Consider the following 23,722-nt stretch of genomic DNA (forward strand, 5'->3'; position numbering starts at 1 on the left):
TGTAAGGGAGTTTCCAGAGATAATCATGTCACGAAGGCTTGAACCTATTAAATGGTCAATCCATTGATGGATTCAAATGCTGAATAGACTATTGGGAGGAGATGAACTGTGGAAACTGGGCCTAGTTGCAGGAAGTGGGGCATGTGTTTGAAAGGTATTATCTTGGCTCTACCTTCTTCCTGTTACGCTGATTGCTTCCTGGCTACTATGAGTTGAACAGCCTCCTCTGCCCCATGCTTCTACTGCCACGATATTCTAGTTTACCTTAGGCCTAGATCAATGGATCCAGTTAAACTCAGGCTGAAACCACAAGCCAAACAAATCTTTCCTTCCTTTAAGTTGACTTTTCTCAGGTAATCTGTCACAGTGTCCTACTGCTGCCAAAGAAAATACATTAAGACAGGCTCGTTCCTTTGCTGTTCTTTGCTCTGGAAAACAGGAAGTGTGTATAATTGTCTCATGCATGTATGTATATGCCCCATCCCTTATATTTATGGTAATGCACACACGGGTGAAGGTGTGTGGAAATAGGAGAAGCAGTTGTGTGGAAAGTTGATTTGGTTTGGAACGGGTTGAATTTTAAGCTGATGGCTAACACCAGTCATATGCCTATGAAATGAGAGTCTGGAGCCAGGAAAGAGAATCATAGGAGGTAACTACAAGGCATCCAGTAGGAGAGCAGGGGATGCATTCACTGGGAGAGAGGCTGCTGAAGAGGAAAGGGGACCAGGGAAAGGGCATGAGAAGAGCTTTTAAAAAAAGGAGGATGAGACAGAAAATATAATTAGAGGTAGAAGAGATACAGTGACATGGAGAAACTCAAGGGTCTAGAGTTGGGAAGAGATGGTAAGGAGAGTAGATGAATGTTGCTGGAAACTTCCAAGACAGCGAGGAAATAAACACTAACCCTGCAAAAGTCACTGGTTCCTATGAAGAGAATTTCAGTCGATTCATAGGAATAGAAATCTTCTGTGTCACATATACAAGAATCCTGGACCTACCCATTTCACTCCTGCCTAGACTTGGAGGAAAGGGGAAATGGTGCAAATACATTAATCCTAAGGACATTTGTTGTGCCATTGGAATGAAGTCCCTTTGATTCTGACCCAGGAATTTTATATTGCTCTAGCATCCACACAACTGAGCCAGGCTCACTTGTAAGGTAAAATCTAAGCTCTCTCACAGTTCTCAGTCTGCCTTTGTACAACCATGCCATGCCTCTACCAGAGGGAAGAGTCTAGGTTCCTTCCTTTTGAGCCTGGGATGGCTTGTGACTCGCTTGTAACCAAGAGCACAGTTTGAATGACCTCTAACTCTAAGGTTAAAAAAGGCAACCCAGCTTGCTAGCTGGGACCTATCTTGTTAGCTGGAATTTGTGCTGAAGCTTTGAGAAGTTATATAAACAAGCTGACTGCCCTCAGGTCCTCATGCTATGTGGAGAAAAATTAGCCCATGTAGAAAGACCATATGGAGAAGCCCTGGGTCTGTGCATAAAGAAAAAGATGCCCAGCAAGTCCCAGCTGCTCCATCTGATGGCAAAACCCCAGCAATTTTATTCAGCAAATAACCTTAAGGACTTTTTGCTTTTCAGAATAACTCAGTTATCCTCAAAGGATAAAGATTTGCAGCTAGGAACTATGGTCAAAAGAACAGGCCTACAAATAGGAAAGAAAGCATACAGGGGGAAAAGGCAACCTGACCACAATCATACAAAGAAACATCCACCTCACTCAGAGATGCACACTAAAACTAACTTAGTTACAAGTTCTCACCCATTAGAATGACAAAAATCCCCAAGTCTGACAATATATGAACTCTGATGATGAGGCTATTGAGAAACAGGCAGGCAAATCTCACATACAGTTGATGGGGGTTCAAAACGTATAAACTCTAAGCAAGGGAATTTGGCAAGAGGTAGCAAATGCATTTGCATTCAGCCTCTGGCCCAGTCATCCCACTTTTAAGAATCTAAATATACACTGGCAGAAATGAAAAGACACATGGTCAAAAGCATTATTGTAGCAAAAGACTAGAAAGAATCCCAATGACCATTAATCAGTAGCCAACTGTTTAATATACTCGGACTCAGCAACACAATTAAGCACTGTATAGTTATACAAAGAATTAAAAACTCAGCTGGGTACTGGTGACCTGTAATTCTAGCTACTCAGGACGTTGAGATCTGAGGATGGAGGTTCAAAGCCAGCTCGGGCAGGAAAGCCCATAAGACTCTTATCTCCAATAAACTACTCAAAAAAATCCAGAAATAAAGCTGTGGCTCAAATGGTAAAACACTAACTTTGAGCATAAAGAAGCTCAGGGACAGCATCTAGGCTCTGAGCTCAAATCTCATGACTGGGATAAAAAAAAAAAAAAATGAAGAACTCATGTATATAGAACTTTGAAGCGAACTCAGGAGTACAGTGTCAAGTGGAATGAGCCAAAGTGCTGAATAGTATGTGTTGTATGGTACATTTATCTTAAGAGTGAACATGGGTGTATGTGTGTGTTTCACTAATTACAAAAAGAAATGCTGAGTCAAAAAGTAATAAAACGATTATCAATAAGATAACAAAAGGAATAGTATAAAAATGAACTATACAACTTGTGAGCAGAGATGGGAGGAAAAACCTGGGAGAGAGCAAAAGAAGGGGTACCACTGCCCCAAAAGAAATGTACTCATTACCTGATTTATGAAACTGTACCCCTACTGTATACCACTTTCATGATAACAATACATTTTTTTAACGGAACAAGGGGCAGAGATTAAAGTCAGACTTTATAAATCTGGCTTATTAGAATCATAGAAATGTTTAATAAACATTAAAGAAACCTGAAATGAAAGAAACTGCAATTTTTCCTAAAAAAGCAAAACAAAATGAAGCAATTGAGCCTAACTATGTGGTAAGTTGATGGCTTAGCCATACAACAAGAAATTTTTTCAAGTGACATTAGAACATAGCAATTAAACTGTACATTCCTATTAGGAAATGTGTTAGTTTTTCATTGTTGTGACAAAACACCTGAAAAAGCAACCAGAGGGGAGAAAGGCTTATTCTGGCTCACAGTTTCAGTGCAAGGTTGGCTACCTCCCTTGCTAGGGGCCTGTGGTGAGGCAGAACCTCATGGCAGTGGGGTACATAGCAAAGGAGACTGCTTACCTCATGGCAGCCAGGAAGGAGAAGAGAAGTAAAGAGAGAGACAGACAGAGACAGACAGAGATAGAGACACAGACAGAGAAAGAGAGGAATAAGAGTAGGAAAAGGAAAACAAGTTATGCTCTTGAAAAGCATGCTCCCCCACCCAAAATAAAACATGCTCCTAGTAATCTACTTTCTCCAACAAAGTACCAGCTTCTAGTTTCCATTACCTCCCAATAATGCCACCAAATTATGAATCAATCAATGGAATTGCCAATTAGTGAAGTCAGCATCCTCATGGTACAGTCACTTGACAAATACCCATCAGCTGGCAAGCAAGCCTTTATTAATACATAGCCTTTTGGAGGCGTTTCAGATTCAAACCATTAAAGAATATGCTCTACTAACAAGAATAACCACACAAATCTTAAAATATTTTCAACTCATATGTATGTATATTATATTAAGCTTTTAAAATGTAAAAGGAAAATCCACACTATCCACACAAACACATTGCTTCTTTAAAAACAAAATAGATAGTTCTCACATTTGTTTGCCTAAAAGGCAAGTGAACAGCAATTTACCAAACAGCAACAGGTGTCCTAGGTGTCCAGGCTGTAGTGTCAATGAAAGAAGTTCAATGAAAGAAACCAGAGTTTCTTGGAAATGATCATTTCCATGTTTAGCCCAGGAAAAACTCAAGCCTAGGAAATGTGTCATACCAGAAAGCAAGTACTATGGAAGAATATTGGAGTTCTACTGGAGTCAACAGTCAAGTTGGGAGCCAAAGACAGGATGATATATGCACAAATTAATAACTACAATGAACTACAATGTATCAAAATTGATTAGTCATGCTAAAGTCCATGAACTCATAACAATACCTTCACTAATACTCATTAGTCACCTTTGACTACCAGGGAAGAAACAGAAATGAAAGTTAGTAGAAGAGAATTGGACATTTTTTTCTGCTTTTTTTCAGGGAAATCAAGTGAACCATATGGAAAACTCATTCTTAAGAATTCCAATTGTTCTTGGCATGTAGGCTAAGACTGAGTTAATTATAAAAGGATTCCAGCTAATGTTGAAGAGATGTCAGACTACCACAATTTCGTGATTCTTAGTGAAGTAATCAGAGTAGGTAATTATTATCAATAACTGCTATAAACCCTTAGGTGGAAAAACTAATGAAAAACCATAACAGAGTCTCAAATTGTGTAAGCCAATCTCAGCATCACAAAGAAAAAGAGAGAAAGAGGCGGGAGGGAGGGAAGATAAGAGGGAGGAAGAAGGAGTAAACCAGATACAGTATGGTTCAATAGGAACAGCATATGAGCATCCATAAAATTTTCATGCCAATGAAAGTTCATCAAACCTGCAGTCCTAGTTGCAAGTTTATAGGGAACACAGAACAATTTTATGAATGAATTAATTTTTATTAAACATATATATATATATATATATATATAATGCAACAATGCTTTGACATATGTCCACATTGTGGAATGGCTAAATCAAACTATTTAACATGTATATTACTTCACTTTTTTGTGGTAAGATTATTACAAACCCACTCTCTTCACAATTTTAAAGTACATGTTAGACTGTAATTAACCATGGTCTCAATAAGAGACTTTCTGAACTTCTTCTTCCTGCCTAATAGAATACTGGAACATTTTAAATAGCATAGGGATATAACAAGTAAAATAGAGAAGCTGGGAAAGTTCAAAACAAAAAATATTCAGTTTCTTCAACTATTATAAATAAACTAAATAAATTGAAGGGGTGAGGGAGGAAATGGGAAACTCTAAGTTTAAATCAATGTAAGAAAAATATCAAATACAGTGAACATTGTTTGTGTCCAGATTCAAACAAGCCAGTTGTAGAAAAGCATTTATGAAACCACCATAAAAATTTGGATGCTGACTAAAATTTTATTATATTAGAGATTCTATGCATGCATATCTAGTTTTATGTGTAGTCATGGTGTTGTGGTTATATATTATTTGGAATTTCTGATAGTCCACTATCGGGGACTACAAAAATAAAACTTTCATTTGGCCTAATTAACATCTTTTCAAAGAGTAGTTATCCCAGGCTGGGAAGGTGGCTCAGTGATGCCTTGCATGCATGAGGCCCTGGGTTTTATTCCTCAGCACGACATAAGCAGAAAAAGCCAGAAGTGGCGCTGTGGTTCAAGTGGTAGAGCACTAGCCTTGAGCTGAAGAGCTGAGGGACAACACCCAAGCCCAGAGTTCAAGCCTCATGATGGACAAAAAAAAAAAAAGTAGAGTTATCCCTTAAGAGTGTCATACTATAGTATTCATGATGAGGCTACACAATTTCTAGAATTTACTTCAAAAATATCTAGTTGTAAAGCTAGGCACTGGTGGTTCATACCTGTAATCCTAGCTATTCAGAAGGCTGTGATCCAGAGGATAATGTTTTGAAGCCTGCCATGAACTTTTCTAAATCCATGAGACTCCATCTCAAAAAAAAAAAAATCAGTCAAAAGCTGGACTGGAATGATAGCCAGTTGTGAAGGAAAAGAAGAAAGGGGGGAAGAAGAAAGAAAGAAAAGAAGGAAGGAAGGAAGTAAAGGAAGGGGGAAGGAGGGAGAATGGAAGGAAGGGTGAGAGGGAGAGAAGGAGGGACATAATTATCCAGTTGGTGAAGAGAAATGAGAGCAAAGCTGGAACAACGCTGGGCATGGTGGTATACATCTGTAATATCAGTCCTCAGAGAGAAGAAGCAGAAAAATCAAGAATTCCAGTACAGCCTGGGCTACTTAGCAAGTTCAAGGCTAACCTAAGCTACATAGTAAGAGCTTGTCTCAAGACAACAAACAGACAGAGAGACAGACACACACACACACAGATGAAATAAAATTTGCCATGTGTTAATAATTGTTAAAGCTGACCAATAGATATATAAGTATGGTGTATATATGTATTTGAATAGTGTTTATAATTTTTAATGTTTATATGTTTGAACTGTTTTGATGTAAAAATATCCCTCAGGCTATGAATAAGGAGTTCCGAGTGGCTCTGAGTAACTACAGCCACATGATGTCTTGCTGCCTACTTGAAACTATCATCTGCCAGGAGGAGATGCATAACACTTATGTGCATGCACACACACACACACACACACACACACACACACACACACACACACACACACCACATCCCTAACTCACTGCTACATTTCCCACTGATGTTCTCCATATGGCATTGGGGTCTGCAGGGGCTTCCAAGAATGATCAGTTTAAATTCTCAATACATATGCAAAAGGGGGAAAAAACTAGAACTGAAGAGCACAGGCATACTATCTCTTGGTCTTTTTTAAAAAAATATTTTTAGCAACCTCTATTTAAATGTTTTTTCCTAGGAAGTTCACTGGGTGTTTTCTGAAGCCTTACATAATGGCTGGAGGGCCGCTTGCCTTTGAAAAGGGACACCTGATTGAGAAAAGTAAACCCCATAACAGAATCCCATTCATCTGTGGTTCAGACAGAACCAGCCAGACCTGCAGCAACTTTATAAAAAAAAAACCCTCAGCCCTGCCATTACTGCCTGTGGCAATCGGTGAGAGTCACAGAGAGGTGAGCTGGCTTGGAGGGACAGAAGGCTGATTATTCTTCACACTTGGGGGAGTAGAATTCCGTGTTCTTTGGGAAAAGGAGATCTGCCTGAATCAGGGTCAGCTGGGAAAACAACTCAACCGCAGCAGCAGCTGCTGTCAAAACGGAATCGACACTGACCTGTGCTGAAGGGATTAGGGTCACCATTTCCTGGAAACCCAAGGTAAGGAGCACTCCAGCCGGAAAGGAGGATCAAATTAACACCCAGGTCCCCCAATGCTTTTCTGTCTTCCATATTGCCTTCAGCTTTAAAGACAATAATTATGAAACCTAACTGTGCCTCAGAATCACCGAGGGCAAACGTGGGCGCTAGGACACAGACATGCTGGTTCACGTATGAGTGGCCTAAGGTGATACTGTCACTAAAAAGTCAGATCATCTGTCTTTACAGAAAACGTCTGCCAACCGTGATCCAGTGGCTCTGGTGTCTGTTAAGTGGCTCAAGGGCCAGCAGCACCAGCAACACTTCACAGCTTGTGAGGAATGCAGAATTTCCGCCTGCCACAGACCCATGCAACTCCATACAGGCCTCGTCTCACCTCACCCCGCCCGTCAGGAGCGCCTGGGGGAGGAGCCTTCGCTTTGGCTCCCCCAGTGAATCGACGTGGTCGCTACAAGAAGGAAGGTGAACGTGGAGATCATGGTCCCTGCCTGTAGAGGCCGCTGTAGGCGTCCCTGGGCCTCTGCAGCACTAGCGAAGAGTTAATTGAATGCCTCTCTAGGAAGTGGCCTCTGTGGTAGGAAGTGTCCTTACCCAAGGTGGGGTTCCTTTGCTGGGTATGGCCTGCATCCCTGTAGAATGGCCTACAGGTCCATGTAGGATAAAATGGCCTGACCTCTTCTTAATCGCTGAAGTGCCATCCCAGCCCCCCAAAGGAGCAGCAGAGGCCCTTGTTACAACAGCCATTCACGTCAGGTAGTATTCTTGAGTTCTTTCCTCCCTACGCAAACCTTGTCTACTCTGTGAACCAGCCCTGAGAGCACATCCTATAATAGCAAGAAGTCACAGCTACAAATCAGAACACTCAAAACAGTAAGTATCCTAAAAAGGAATGTTTTAGGAAGGGCCAGATGTCCAAGCTTGCAGGCAGAGATAATAGGGAAGGGTGCTTGAGTCAGATTAGTCTCCATGCAGGTTGCAGTTAAAAACTAGTGGAAGATGAGACTGGAGAGAAAGTCATAAGGGTCCAGACATGGACATTCAGCAGAAAATGGGAAACCATCGTGGACTTAGAAGAGGATTCGTGTGACAGTGATTGCAGCTATATGGGTTTGAAGTGGGCACGAGTGGGCCTTGCAGGGATTAGCCCCAAAGCTGTTGCAAATGTCTAGGTAAAGGCAATGAGGACCAGAGCTGGCTGTAGGTCTTGGAGCTGGCACAGAGGAAAAGCCACATAAGACTGAGAAAGACAAATCTACCTAGGTTCTAAACCCCACCCACTACTTACCACTACATGCACTTATTCAAGCCATCTCACCTCTTTGACTCCCATAAGATGGAGCTAACAGAGTTAGGTAATAACCATGCAATGTCTGAGACATGCTGGGCACCCAACCAATGGGAAGAAGAAGGTGCATTCAATGTGTTTTCACATATATCACTTATATACCCAGCAAGCCATGTGAGCCTGTTATGGAGCCTTCCCTCAGTAAGTGGTTCTTGGAAGTAGGTACTAATTGAATGAAGCCTTGGTTTCAAATGCTTGTGATTTATTGAGGTGCTTAAACCCACATCCTCTCGTCTAAAAATGGTACACAGGTAACTGCAGCTTCACTGTAACCAACACCATGCCCTGTTGTTATGGCAACCAGATTCCCAAACAGCCATGGTATTTCCTACAGACCCTTTTGCTTTCCTCATATGCTAAAGTCACAGGCCCTAGAGACAGCAACAGGATGACTTTTTTTTGTAATTCCTATAGGAAATGATGTCAACGCTTTTAATTTGCCAACTGGCTGAGCAGCAACATGGCCCTGCCCTGAGAACTTCCACGAATGCTCCCACTAATAGGAAATTAATGGCATGGACTGTTAATAAGCTGGCATATTAGTCTCTGACTGGCATTAACCTTGCAGGAAAATGAAGCAGAAAACAAAGGAACATCCACCATCCATTTCATGTACATAGCACAGAGCATGGAGTCCAACATTAAAAACCATTTCTTAAGATTTAAGTTAGAGTAAGATTGTTATTTAAAACATTATTTCAGCTGGGCACTTGGCTTGTACCTGTAATACTAGCTACTCAGGAGACTGAGATCTGAGGATTGTGGTTGAAATACAGCCTGGATAGGCTTTATCTTAAATTAACTGCCAAAAAGCCAGAAGTGGAGCTGTGGCTCAAATGGTAGAGTGCTAGCCTTGTGCCAAAAGCTCAGGAGCAGCACCCAGGCCCTGAGTTCAAGCCCAAAGACTGGCATACATACACACAAAAAATTACTTCAGTATTAGCACATGTTGCTTTTTTAGCAAATGCTAAAAGTACCTTATGTACTCACTTGACACATGAAAATATTCAAGGTGCTTTTTTTTCTAGCGTTCTTTCTTTTATATCGCTCTCTCTTTCTCAGTGCTCTTTCCCAGCTCTCTTTCCCAGCTCTTTCCCAGACTTTCCCAGCTCTCTCTCTTTCCCAGCTCTCTTTTCTACCTCTTTCCCAGCTCTCTCTCTTTTCTAGCGCTCTTTCTTTTCTATCGCTCTGTCTTTCTCAGCGCTCTCTTTCCCAGCTCTAAACCTACCCCTTACATGAAAAAAAAAAAAGAAAAGAAAATATTCAAGGCAAATTAATATTGTAGCAAAATCTTAATGCTGGTAATCATGTCCTGAATTTCTGGTAAACATTCTTCCAATATCCTTTGTCAAAAGGATCCTGGTATTTTCAGGATGACGTGTGCTCAGCCAGAAGTCTTTTTAGGCAGGATCTCCTATGCCAAATAGTTCTGGCCAATGAGATACAAGCAAAGTTCACTGGGTTCTAGGAATGCTATTACTTTTGAGATCAGGAACAAAGCGTTATTTCCTGTCCTTCCCTTTCTTCCTCTCCAAAATAAGAGGTGCAGTAACTTGCAGCCATGAAGATAATTCCACACACTAAGGATGGCCAAGCAATCAACTCAGAGGAGCCCAGGCCTTTGAGAGTCTCCTTGATCAAGTGCAGTTGCCGCCTCCAATCTTCTGATACAAACACTTGCTTGCTATACTTACCTTCTGTTCTCACAGTCAGACACAATCCCTAACAAGAGGTGAGAAGGGTTCCCAGCATTTGACAAATATCCCCTCTATGTTGGGCACTATAATAAGCACTCAAGCTCCAAGTGAGTCAGTCAAGCCCTGACCTCATAGAATGAGAGAGTAAAGAAACAAATAAGAAGTGAGAAGACCATGACTGTGGTATTAGAAGGAAATAAACAAGTCAAGGGGAAGGCTGGTGTTCCTGAGGAGGTGACCTGTGAGTTGAGAGCTGAAGGTGGGGGGGGAGGTGCTGTCATGTAAAATGGTGTGACATTCCAGCAAGTGCCAAGGCCTGGCAACTGGCAAGGGCTCTGGTATTCAGAGAACAGAGGAATCCAGCATGACTAGAATACTCTGAATGAAGGAGAGAACAGCCACAGAGAAAAGCCACAGGGACTGAATCTGGCAGTACTTAGAGAATGAGAGTATAAAGATTGGCTATCAGAAGGAATTAAATAAGAGAGCATTGTGCTTGGCATATGTTTGGATGATGGTTCTTCCCGGGAGATGAAGAATGGCTTATCAAGAATCAGAGTAGAGCAGGCTACTGAGGCTACTGCAAGAGTCCAAGTGGAAGATGAGAGTGGCGTGGCCTGGAGTGAAGATGTGGGGGAGACCTTCACCCAAACGGAGCTGTCTGTGACACCTTCCCACAGGCCACAGCAAGGAAGAACCTCATCTGTGCACTTAGACTCCTATCCTGCCACTTAAATGGGAGGAATGGAGGACAAAAATATTTTCAAAACCATCATGGTAAAAGGTGGTAGAATGGGAACTGGAAAGAAAAATGGGAGAATTTACAGCAAGTTTTTAAAAATTTATTTTGGTATGCTGTTGGGAAGAATAAGCTAGCATTGGGACTGTACAGTGGAGACTGTGACAGCATATTAATAAGGAATTAATTGACTTCTGAGGAAGTCTCCTGAGGATCTAGGCACAGATGGCTATGCAGCAGTCACCATTACTCGTGAACTTACCAGCAGCCAGGCAGCGAGACACGGGAGTGAGGAAGCACAGGGGAAGGGTGACTCAAGGCTTAGAATTGGTATGAGGAGGCTAATCAAGCCTGAGGAGGTGAGGAGACCCAGCAAAGAGACTCTGGGCCCTTTGTGTTTGGGAATGCAGTCATTCTGATTCCTGTCATATCATGTGGGAACTGAAACCCAGAAGAGCTAAGAAACCTCTCAAGGTCATTTAAAGTCAGATTTCTGTGTGTGTGTGTGTGTGTGTGTGTGCGCGCGTGTGTGCGTGTGTGTGCCAGCCAGTCTGGAGCTTGAACTCGGGGCCTGCAGCTGTCCCTGACCTTTTATGCTCAAGGCTATCACTCTATCACTTTGAGCCACAGGGCCATTTCCGGCTTTTTGGTGGTTAATTGGAGTTAATGGTGTCATTGACTTTCCTGCCCCAGCAGGCTTTGAACTTCAATCCTCATGCCTCAGTCTCATGAATAGCTAGGATAACAAGCATAAGCCACCAATGCCCAGCTTAACATCAGCTTAATCACATGCGGTCTCTAAGAAAAGTAGCATGGCAGGTGCTAGATGGGGACAGTGGAGACAGGTCCAGGGATTTGAGGCTATGCTTCACAAGAGGAGCTGGCTTGATAGTGGGAAGAAGTGTGGGATGTTTAAACAGACCAGATCTGGCTGTGTGGTCCCATGAATAGATGCATCAAAGCATAGGACCAGTTGTTTAGAGGGGAAAAAAAAGTCTTGATTTGCACTTCCTAGCCAAGAGGCATCTGGCTGGCAGCACTGACTTGGCCTGGCCTAACTGCCCACAGAATTGCCTATACACAGAGAAAAACCAAGACTCACAACCTTACCCATGACGACTCACAGGAAATCCAACCTCAGCACGGAAGGAAAATGTGCACCATTTGTAACGCAGATGGCACTAGATTAACAACAGCCTGCTCAGCTTCTGGCTTTCAGTCTTTACATAAAAGCTGCATGAACAGACATGGCCAGGCACGTCACACTATCCCAGTGGACACTCAGACCCAGGAACTGGGAGAATATGGAGTCACAGCACAGTCAACCTGCCTGACCCCAATCCTAGACACTTACACACAGAGGCCACACATCCACACATCCACAGTCTCAAAGAGACTGTTTATCCCAGAACACAGCTGGGTAGACTATGAACCCTGCCCGCTGCCCATACTCAGCCCCAACCCACTGCAGGGGGTAGAGGAAACATGAATAGGATTACATATGCACAGTGTATATTTATCACACTGTCTGTTTACCCTTTGAATAACCTAACTGAATTCAACTACATTTTCTCAATATTGGGGGCGGAGGGGGGGGGAAGGGCTAGGCTGTAGGTTAGTAATAGAATGTTTGCCTATCAAACACAGGACCCTGAAATGTCATTATCTTACTTATGAACCTGTAACACATTATACAACACCTTTATAATAACAATTAAAAAAAAAAACAACAACTACAAGACCCTTCCCTTAGTACTTCAAGGGAAGGGAACAGAAAGAAAAGTCTCTTCATATGTGCAATACTTTGGCCACTAAGTATTTTCCAAAACACAAACAGAAACAAAAAAAAATTCTTTTTTCTGGCCTTTGAGTTTCTAAGCAACTGGAAAGATTTTCTTTTCTTTCTTTCTTTTTTTTATTGTGAGAATACCATACAAGGGAGTTACAATTACATGGGCAAGATAACGAGTATATTTCTTATCAAGCATTGTTGTCTCCTCTTTGTTTCCCCTTCCCATCCCTTCCCATACTCCTCCCTCCCCTCACCTGATCCTCCTCCCACCCCCACCAAAGTTGTAAAGTTTGTTTTTTGACATAACAACTTGTACATCTCATTGTTGCCATGGGTCCACCTGTAAACTGGAAAGATTTTCCTCCTACCCTATGAACTTCAAAAGTTACCACACATAAGATGTAGCAGGTTCATCACCACTCAGGAGAAAGATCTGAAGGGGGGAGCTTAATTATTCATAGAAGTAGGCTGTTTGTTTTGCCAGTCCTGGGGCTTGAACTCAGGGCTTAAGCACTGTCCCTGAACTTTTTTGCTCAGGCTAACACTCTACCACTTGAGCCACAGCTCCACTACTGGCTTTTTGGTGTTTGACTGGAGATAAGAGTTTCATGGACTTTCCTGTCCAAGCTTGATTCCAACCTCAATGCTTAGATCTCAGCCTCCTGAGTAGCTAGGATTACAAGCATGAGCCACCAGCACCTAGCGGAAGTGTTATTTTCTTCCGTATTATTTTCCATGTTTTCTTCCACTTTTCTATCCTCTCCAAATTCTTATTAGGAATATGTGTTGCATTTAACATCAGAATAATATATTATTCTTCCCAAATAGAATTTGTCATCAATGGGCTCATCCAGCAGGCGAGGGGGACCCAAATAGTTCTGAGCACATCCCCTGCAGCCTAGCTCTGTGGAGAAAAGCACAGGGCACCAGGCTCAGGGAAGGAGTGGTATGAACGCCCAGGAGCTGCAGGACCCTCATAGCTTCAGCCATGTAATGTTGGTAGGAGGCTCCCACACCACATGGTTAATATTGTCAAAAAAAAAAAAAAAAAAAAGCAAAGAAAGGCCTAGGCAGATGGGGTGGAGGAGGGCTGCTCTGGATTTAGAAACAAGAGATCACTGGGCTCTTCAACTTCCTAGGTGAGTGACTTTGCTTAATCTTATACTTTCTGTGAACCTCAGATTCCTCTATAGGAAAATGATGATGCAATGGTTTATTGGGTTATTTTGGAGAATAATGTGAACTGATGTCCAAAAGAATTTATGTTGAGAAGATGCTTAATAAATGCGATTTCTATCTAAACAGCAAAGAAATAGGCCTAGTTTCAGGAGGAAAAATGAGGAACCACGGAAAGGCAGTAGCCGTGGAAATCCTCTCATTATTTCCAAATACTCTTAGTATCTGCACTCAACTCACAAACTCTTTTATATGAGCCTGCTAGTGCTCCTGTAACAAATTACCACCAGCTATGTAGAATCTGTTATGCTCAGTTCTGGAGGCTAAAGGTCCAAGGTCAAGATGGCAGCAGAATTGGCTCCTTCTGTGCACTGTGAGATTGTCCTGTGTTATACTCAGAGCTTCTGGTAATTTGCTGCAATCCTTGCAGCTCTTTGCCTTGGAAAAATATCACCCATCTCTGCCTCCATCTTCATGCAGAGTCCTCCAGTGTTAGTCTGCAAATTCCCCATTGTATAAAGGCACTGGTCATATTGGCTTAGGACCTACCTTAATGGCCTCATTTTAACTTGATTCCTCTGTAAAGGCCCCAGAGCTTCATCCCCATGGAGATGGAGAACATGGGGTGCTGAGCCAAGAAGTAGACAACATGGGAGGAAGTATGGGTTCCTGGTAGCTAGCTTGGCAGAGCGATTTGGGCTAGGGGTACAGGGCATACGTGTGAAGTGTGCATTATAGATGGGAACTACGGGGACACTTAGACTCATCCAAGAAGCTCTGCAAGAGTCCTGGAGGGCCTGTATTTGCGCAGAAGCTAAATGGTCTGTTGTGCACAGCTAGAGGTTGTGAACCAGACATGGAAAGATGCCACGTTGCATTGGCATCTGGGTTCAGACCCGGATTCACTGATGAACCAAAGAACCATGTCAACAGGAAAGTGTTGGGGTCTTGGGTACACAGATGCTATAGTAAGGGTCCAAGACCAAGGGATTATTGTGTCAGGATAAGCCAGGAAAATACTCCTTGATGGAGGAGAGGAGACTGTTATTCCCACTATGGCCTTAAAAAATCAGGAGGTGATTCTGGAATGCACTTAGGATGGTCCTATGCCTTGCTGGGCGAATAGCTTCTCTATAGTTAATAGTTATAATTGCTTTATCCAGTGTGCAACAAAGATTTAATAGACCAATGTATAAAACCAAATAATCTGAGACCTGAGGAAGGGGGTTCCAGGAAAAACAAAGCTTCATTTACATAGCAAGCTTATTTATCTATCTTTTTATATACTTTCACAGTCATTCAACAAATATGTGATCGATGCCAAGCTCAAAACATAATAATGTAATCGTACACCTGGAAAGCTCACCACCTAACTGGAGAGAGCACATGACAAGTTTGGCAAATACAACATGGCTAGCAATGTCACTGAACTCTCAGAGTAGGAAGAGGTACTCTACCTAGGAGACAAGGTCCATGAAAACATGAGACTCCCTAGGCCTGTACAAACTGCCTAGGTTTATTTCCAACCGTTTCTTGTAGTAATTGTTGCCAGACAACACTTATTACAGAAAGACTTGTGTTTAGCAAAAGAGGTATAAAAAAGGGATGTTTTCTTACTATGCAAGTCAGTCAGGTAGATAAAAGAGCCAAAAATAAAAATGATCAGCAGATGTAAACTGATGAGGAAGGAGAATATTAACTCTGGAATATATGTGAAGAAAGAAGTATATTTATTCATCAAGAAAGCCCTCCAGGGGCTGGAAAGGTGGCTCAATGGTAGAGTGCTTGTCTTGCATGCATGAGGCCCTGGGTTCGATTCCTCAGCACCACATAAGCAGAAAAAGCCGGATGTGGCACTGTGGCTCAAGTGGTAGAGCGCTAGCCTTGAGATGAAGAGCTGAGAGACAGCGTCCAGGCCCAGAGTTCCGTCCCAGACAGACAAAAAAAAGACAAAAGAAAAAAGAAAGCCCTCCAGATCTTATCCTATAGGGTGGGGCACAGATTCAATGATGTGTGAAAAGTACCTTTATCTAACAATTACCCTTAAATATGGCGAACACTAGTCAATCATAATTAATAGTTTGTTAGGTACTGGTGGATAATGCTTGTAATCCTAACTGCTCAGGAGGCTGAGCTCTAAGGATCTAAGTTCAAAGTCAGCCCAGACAGGAAAATCCATGAGACTCATTTCCAATTAACCACTAAAAAGCCAGAAATGGAGTGGTGGAGTGCTAGCCTTGAGCAAAAAAGCTCAGGGAGGAAGTGGTGCTGTAGCTCAAGTGGTAGAGCACTCGCCTTGAGCTGAAGAGCTGAGGGACAGCGCCCAAGCTCAGGGTTCCAGCCCCATGACCGACAAAAAAAAAAAAAAAAAAAGCTCAGGGACAGTGTTCAGGCCCTGAGTTCAAGCCCCAGGATCAGCACTGCACTATAAATTTGTACCCGTGGTAATATGTAGGGTCCGGGTGAGGGTAAAAGAGACTGTCCCTTATGAAGTCTCAGGTAGAAGTTCTCTCAGGGGCTCCTGATGGTCTCAGGATAGGACTCAAGAAACACAGCCTACCTTTCCTCAACCTCTCCTGGCTGGAAGGGGTTTCTGGAACAGCCTGTTTCCTCAGTTGGGCTCCTGCAAGATCTGTACAATGATTCCCCTTCCCTAGGAAGAATGAATTGCAGATCCCTGACCTCCTCCAACACTTTTTCCTTTATTCTCTTCCAGTATGAACCATGCTCACCTAGAATGTGTTCACTTTGGCATGAATCTCCCTTATATTATTAACTTTTTATTCTTATTTTTAGTCAGTCATGGGGCTTGAACTCAGGACCTGAGCACTGTCTCCAGCTCTTTTTGTTCAAGGCTAGCACTCTACCACTTTGAGCCATAGCTCCACTTCTGGTTTTCTGGTGGTTAATTGGAGCTAAGAGTCTCAAGGAGTTCCTGCCAGAGATAGCTTTGAACTGTAATCCTCAGCTCTCAGCCTCCTGGGTAGCTAGCATTACAGGCGTGAGCCACCAGTGCCGAGCTATGATTAATTTCTTGAAGTTAAGAAATAGACCTGGGGCTGGGAAGGTGGCTCAGTGGTAGAGCACTTGCCTTGCATGCTTGAGGCCCTGGGTTCAATTCCTCAGCACCACATAAGCAGAAAAAAAAAAGCTAGAAGTGGCGCTGTGGCTCAAGTGGTAGAGCGCTAGCCTTGAGCTGAAGAGCTGAGGGACAGCGCCCAGGCCCAGAGTTCAGGCCCCACAACCGGACCCCCAAAAAAAAAAAAAAAAGAAATAGACCTTTCCTATCTTTGTGTTAAATGTCTACTGAATGAACAAAAGAGCAAATAACTGCCTTCACCTTTAGTCTATCTATTCAGGGAAGCAAAGACCTAGCATATTCTCTTCTTAGTATTGTCAAAACAAACCAAGGTAGCAAATTGAAACATTAAGTGGAAACCAATAAGATGAATTTTAGCAGGAATAAATGCAAAAATATTAAACTCCCATACTAAAACTAGTAGTACTAATACAGGTTTCATGAGGGGAAAAACCTCATCCATTCAACATTTATTGAGTACCCCTATAGTCCAGTCAGTCACTGAACCAGGTGCTGGGTATATAGTAGAGAAAATACAGTGTTGCTGATGTCATGAACCTCCTATTTAATTAGAAAGCATCTGAGATCTAATCCCAAGTTTAGTATGACTCATCAAGTACAACAAGAAAAAAAAATCCCAAGCTGATTTTACCTGTGGAGAGGTTCGCTTGGGGCCGCATCAGAATGTGACTCCACCTGCCTGGGCAGCTGAGCTAAAGACAGGACCTTGAGCATCACTGTGGGTTCCTCTATATTGAAAGATACTTTGAGAAACTGAGTAATGTGTTTGAAAAATCTGGTCCAGCCCATGAGAGACATGAAAAATGAGTACAGACTAGCCTGTGCTTGGCCTGGAGATTCAATGGTACAAAGAGATGGGCGGCATCTTCCAGGATTGAGAGAGATACCCATGCAAGGTATGATCCCACTGGTCTGATCACTGGTCTGGGGCAATCACCAGAGAAGGAAGCGTCTCACAGAGAGGTTGCTCTGACTTTGCCTATGGAAGAGAGATCTCATCCTTGGAGTTAATGTGGGGGAAAAAAAAAAAAAGGTCCAGTCAAGAGATTTGACTAGACTTTGATCCTGTTAACTGCAAAATCAAGAATTCTAACCAATCCCCATTAATTAAGTTGGTAGGACTTAGGAATATGAATTTTGAAATCGAACAGTAATATTTCAGTCCTGGTTTAGAAAAGTTGCTCATACACTGATTCTCTGGCTTGTAAAATGAGGACATAATAGATCCTACTTTATCCTGGCTGTAAGTATGAGATGATTTACTTAAAGTATAAAGTATAGTACCTGGTTTTGATAAGTCATTAGTAAATAAATATTAGCTAATAGTAATATTAAATGTTCTTTGTCTTATTTGGCTATCTTTCAGTTTAAGTAAACCATTTTGCTGTCTTCAGTTCTCCAAAGTTCCATAGACTAAAGCAATTGTTATAGTAATTAAAACCATAAAGAATTACTTTAGAGAAATCTTAACTGTTTACTTTTTTAGAGAAATTAGATGGGGAAAACAAAAACCTAAAAGGGGCTTGCGTTAAATGGAGATAAACCCATGTTATTATTGTATGGAATGGCTGAACTGAGCTGAGTCACAACAACCCTGCCCACCTTTCTCCTTCAGACTGTTATCTGACAATGGAAATGAAGATCCAAACCTGAAAACTAGTTTTATGTAAATTAAATCACATCAGACCAATTTAATTTCCTTCTGTGACAAAGAGACAAGCTCTGATGACAGAAGAATGCAATGGCTGTGACTTCAGTTGAGTCTACATTCCAGCCTACATCATAGTCAACTCTAAAAAACTTCATTGAGTTCTGCTGGCTAGAGAAAACAGTCTCCAAAACAGGGACCAGAGGCTTGTGATCACTTTCTGAGTAAGAAGGAGGAGTGAGAAATTCTTTTGTGTGACTAGCAGAAGAACGTGTAGCCCCCTTACCTAGCATAAAATTCACAATTCATTCCAGAAATATTTAGTGACACCTACTGTATGGTATTCTCTTAATCTGGATTGGGGATGACAAATAGAAGTAAGATTTCAAAGCAGCCGGTGGCTCACACCTATAATCCTAGCTACCCAGTAGGCTGAGATCTGAGGAACGCAGTTCAAAGCCAGTCCTGTCAGGAAAGTCCGTGAGACTCATCTCCAATAAACCACTAGAAAACCAGAAGTGGTACTGTGGCTCATGTGGTAGAGCACTGCCTTGAGCTGAAGAGCTCAGGGACAGCACCCAAGCCCAGAGTTCAAGCCCCATGACCAACTAAAAAAAAAAGATTTCAAAGCAGACCTGTTTAAATGGGGCTTTTCAGCAGGCCCACTTGTGGAGTTGGAGTAGAAGGGCAGGGCTACAGAATCTTTAGATGGGGCCAGATATTTCAGTAGAGTAAGATAAAGTTGGGAGAGGGAAGGGCACTTGGGAGGACTTAAGTTAAACCCATTCAAGCAGGGACAGTTCAGTAGCAATAACTGCAAGAGACAACAATGAGGAAGAGTCTAGGAAGAGTCTAGGAAGACCTAGGAAAGGGGCAGGTTTAGACAGAGTGCTCATTCAGAAAAGCTTCTGAGAAGTCATGACCTTGGGGCACATACATGCTAAATACGAAAGACATAAGAGAAGTTAGGCCCACTCCATCTCTTAAGCTTCCATAGGTGAAGGTAGCCAGAAGAACAGTGTCTTCAATTGGACTCTGAAAGAATGACCAGGGACCCAGTCTCTGAAGTGATAGAGAGTGACCAGGGCTGGGGTGATTCACCCCAGAGCCCGTTTTCCTGGATAAATGAATTTCAGAGACTGCTCTAGATTCTACCATAGAGATTTTGGTTGATATGACAACCTGGACTCTTCTGAATCCAATTTTTCTATTTGTCTCTACTTCATCAGGAAAGTATTGCTGAACAGGTAAAAATCAGGCTTCCTATCACAACACAGCCCCTATGGACCACTAGGTAGCTCATAGCAGCCTGGGGTGAATTCATGGTGAAAGCTTTCATTAGGGATGGGTACTTGTCAGGGAGCTGGAAGAACATAATAAAGAACCCTGGCTAATCGCCCGGGTGGTGGAAACCCAGGAGACTTGTAGCTTTCCTGGATAACCCACTCTGACTAAGAATGACCAGTTTCCAGGCTGTGAAGCCCAGGAACCCTGTCCTCTTAAGGCCCTAGATTATCTCAGTGTACTCCCAGGATGCTTGGGTTCAGTCTTCAAGAATGGCCCTTTACTACTGGGAATAATGGAAATTTCTAGGGAACTGAAAGGATGCTTGCCAGTTTGGGGGTGTTGTGCTGGGACTAGAACTAGGTCCCTCATCTGAATGATACTGTTTTTCAGGACTACCTGCCTAGCAAGCCCCTTGCCATGTTTAGCCGAGTTCTATGAGTGAGTATAGGCAGGCTCCACTTGTGAGTTATAGATCTTATGGTGGATGGATGAGTCAGAAGAGCAGAGTGATACATGAATAAGCCATTGGAAAAGACTCATGTACATATTTAGCTAGTCTACAACAGTTCACACACACACACACACACACACACACACACACACACAGTTACCAAAGCAACCATCCACTGAAGCTCTACTTTGTTCTTTTTCATGCTGAATCTTTTCAGCTGTATTTCCTTGCTGTGCAGCGCTGACCCTGGAGTCTATGGAGAAGTACTTCACTTCCCTGGGAAATGCTGTTACATCTCAACATTTACAAGTCCCTCCAGAGGCCCATCCTGACACCATAATCGGCCAGCACATCATTTGCTAACCTGCTAAGACGGTAACATAAAAAATAACCATTATGATTGCCACTGTGAGTCAGGGTGAATTACATATAAATCCAGTGTTATGACAGCTTTCACAGACAGTTCTAAGTTTAAGGGTAAAAAAGAAAAAAACAGAAAAAGAAAAAGGAACTAAGGTGCATGTCTGCTACTTGGGAGGCTAAAGAGATGATGTGAACCCAAGAGTTCAAGGCTAGCCTTGGCAACATAGCTGCCAGACCTTGTGTTACAAAAAGTGTGTGTGTGTGAGAGGGAGAGAAAAGAGAGGGAGGGAGAAAGAGAGGGAGGGAGAGGGGAAGGGAAGGAAAGGGAAGGGGAGGGAAAAGGGAGAGAAAGGAAAAGGGAAAGGGAAAGGGAGAGGAAGGAGAGAGAAGCTATGGGGAGGGGAGGGAGTAAAGAAGCCAGTATTGGTTCTAAAAGATGAAGGGACCTATTCTCCATGTTAAAGTAGTAGCTGTTTTAGAATGCATGGATTTAGGGTTATTAGTGGGAAGGTGGTTCAGTGGTAGAGCACTTGCCTTGCATGCATGAGGCCCTGGGTTCAATTCCTCAGCACCACATAAGCAGAAAAAAAAAGCCAGACGTGGCACTGTGGCTCAAGTGGTAGAGCGCTAGCCTTGAGCTGAAGAGCTGAGGGACAGCGCCCAGGCCCAGAGTTCAGGCCCCACGACCCCCTCCCCCCAAAAAAATCCTAACATAAAGGGGTCCAGAAACAGCAAAAACTTCTTAATAGAAATATTGGTCTGGGTTTTGGGGAAATCTGTGATAAGCCCTTAGGTATAATTTTTTTTTTCTCTTCTCTTTTAACTGTTAATAAGTTGACTACAGGTAGTAACAGTTTGTATGTCTACACTATAATAGGTTCGATTTTTTTTTTAATTGTGACTTGTGACTGGACCAGAAAGTTGTTTGCAATTCCGATTTCTGCTGACTGGGAATTAACCTATGGGTTATTTAATTTATGGTTAAAATCTTTTACACTTTCATAAAGCATTGTGACACGCTGGAGCTGGGAAGAAAGCCCCTTTCTATGCTTGAAGTAAATCCGAGTGTCCCAACTAGTGACGGACAGGCGTTCATTGTTTTGCCCTGAATGAAAATTCTAGCCTTGAAGCCTATGTAGGTGAGAGGACAGGGAACGAGACTGGCTGCCACCCTGGCAATCAGATCTAGTCTTTTCCATGAGGGAGGGCCAGGTGGCCAAGTGGGTGGAGAAGTCCCCGAGTGGGTGTGCAGGTACCCAGAGGGGAAGCTGACCAGAGCAGTGTGAAGAGGAATCTGGTCCGATGAAGGGCAGGGGTTCCACTAAAGGACCGGCGTGGGGTGAGATGAACTATCCATCCACCCATCCACCCATCCACCCATCCATCCACCCATCCACCCATCCACCCACCCCAACTCCTCTCCTCCATGCGCATCCTCCGTGTGGTCGCCGGCCACAGGGGATTAGTCCGGCCCCCTAGGGGTCTGTGACTTGACCAGTCCAAACCAGGTCCTGCCTCTCTCTGTGTCTCTCCCCCCCCCCCCCCCCCCCGCACCCATCCCGCCATCAATTCTCCTGCGGAGTCCTGGGCTTCCCCTCCCGCTCCCGCTCCGTGCGGGGATCTGCGGGCACCCAGCTCGCTCACCTGCTTGCAGGCCGCCCGCCTCCGGGCCGCCGTCCGGCGCGGCGACGCTGGGCGGCGTGTCCGAGTCGGTGTAGGTGAGCCAGGTGGACTCGGTCTCCCGGGTCCAGCTCTCGTAGTAGCGGGGCTCGATGGCATCGGCCCGGCTCCCGCCGCAGCCCATCCTCCCGCGCGCGGGGCGCGCTCGGCTTCCCGCCCGAGACGCCGCGGCTCAGCCCCGGGCCGGAGGCGGCGACATCGGCCCCCCAGCCGCAGCCAGCGCCCGGCTCCACAGGGCCCTCCCCTCCCTCCCCTCCTCCGCTCTCCGCCTCCCAGGCCCTCCCCGCCCCGCCCCTCCTTCCCCACCTCTCCGGCCCTCGCCTCCCCTACAGCCCGGCTCCAAGGCCCCTGCCCGGCGATCCCTCCCCCAGGGCTCCCTAGCTGGCCACACTCGGAGCAGCGGCTGGTGCTGGGAAGGGAAAAAAAGGGATCTCCAGAGGGGCTCGATCTCCCTGTCCTAGATAATTGTTCCGACTCCTACTCACCCAGCCACACATCCACTCACCCACCCATTCACCCCGTCATTCATCTACCCTCCCTCCCTCCCTTTTCCTTGTCCTTCCTTTCCTTCCACAATGGGCTGGGAACAAACCCCAGAAAACCGTTAGAGTGGGAACTCAGAAGCAGTCAGAGCTGGAGCCTGCCTGTCTTTGCTGGTCTGGGGAGGAGAGGTCGGGCCTATGATTTCAGAGTAGGGCTAGACACTTGTGGCTCCCCGCCCCCCCCCACCCAACACTTTCCAGTTCTGTGACTGCAAATCTTTTTTCTACATGAAGCCAAAGACCACCAGGACTCTGCGGCAACCAGAACACCCTCTGTGAATGTGAGAGGCAAGGCAGGCTTTCCTCCAAACCCAGGAGTGATCTGACATACTGCACACCAACTCCACAGTTGACAACTTTTCTTTTTCCGGTGCACACCCAGGTCCATGTGAGTTCAGCCCTTGAGTTCAGATTTGGATAGGCTAATACATCTGCTTACCAGTCCCCAGAACAGATGATAAAAAGTCCTTCAAAAGAGTGCTGGCTGCTGGTGGGGATATAAACTAGTACAACCACTCTGAACAGCAGTCTGGAGGTTCCTCAAAAAACTAAACATAGATCTTCCCTATGACCCAGCCACACTGCATCTACCCAGAACATCACAAGCCAGGATACCTAAAGACATTTTGCATCCATGTTCACTGCTGCACTATTCACCATAGCCAAGTTATGGAAACAGCCCAGATGCCCTACAATAAATGAGTGGATCAAAAAAAATGTGGCGCCTATACTCAATGAAATTTTATACAACCATTAGAAATAACAAGCTGGGTGCTGGTGGCTCACGCCTGTAATCCAAGCTACTCAGGAGGCTGAAATCTGAAGACTGCAGTTCAAAGTCAGCCTGGATAGGAAATTCTGTGAGACTCATCTCCAATTAACCACCAGAAAACCAGAAGTCGTGCTGTGGCTCAAGTAGTAGAGAGCTAGCCTTGAGAGGAAGATCAAGTACCCAT

At 43.9% G+C, this 23,722-nt stretch overlaps 1 protein-coding gene across 1 annotated transcript in view; it reads right to left on the bottom strand.

Moving 5' to 3' along the window:
* The window catches only part of Baalc (BAALC binder of MAP3K1 and KLF4), a 54,351-nt gene extending 31,955 nt beyond the window's left edge, over positions 1-22,396 (bottom strand). Inside the window, exon 1 of the mRNA XM_042673080.1 lies at positions 22,189-22,396. Coding sequence (XP_042529014.1) covers positions 22,189-22,348 — 160 coding nt within the window. The 5' untranslated portion in view covers positions 22,349-22,396. The remainder of the gene's footprint in view (positions 1-22,188) is intronic.
* Positions 22,397-23,722: the final 1,326 nt, after the last annotated feature.

Source organism: Dipodomys spectabilis, unplaced genomic scaffold (genome assembly GCF_019054845.1).
Source record: "Dipodomys spectabilis isolate Male_0828 unplaced genomic scaffold, ASM1905484v1 ptg000783l, whole genome shotgun sequence".
Taxonomy (NCBI): Eukaryota; Metazoa; Chordata; class Mammalia; order Rodentia; family Heteromyidae; genus Dipodomys; species Dipodomys spectabilis.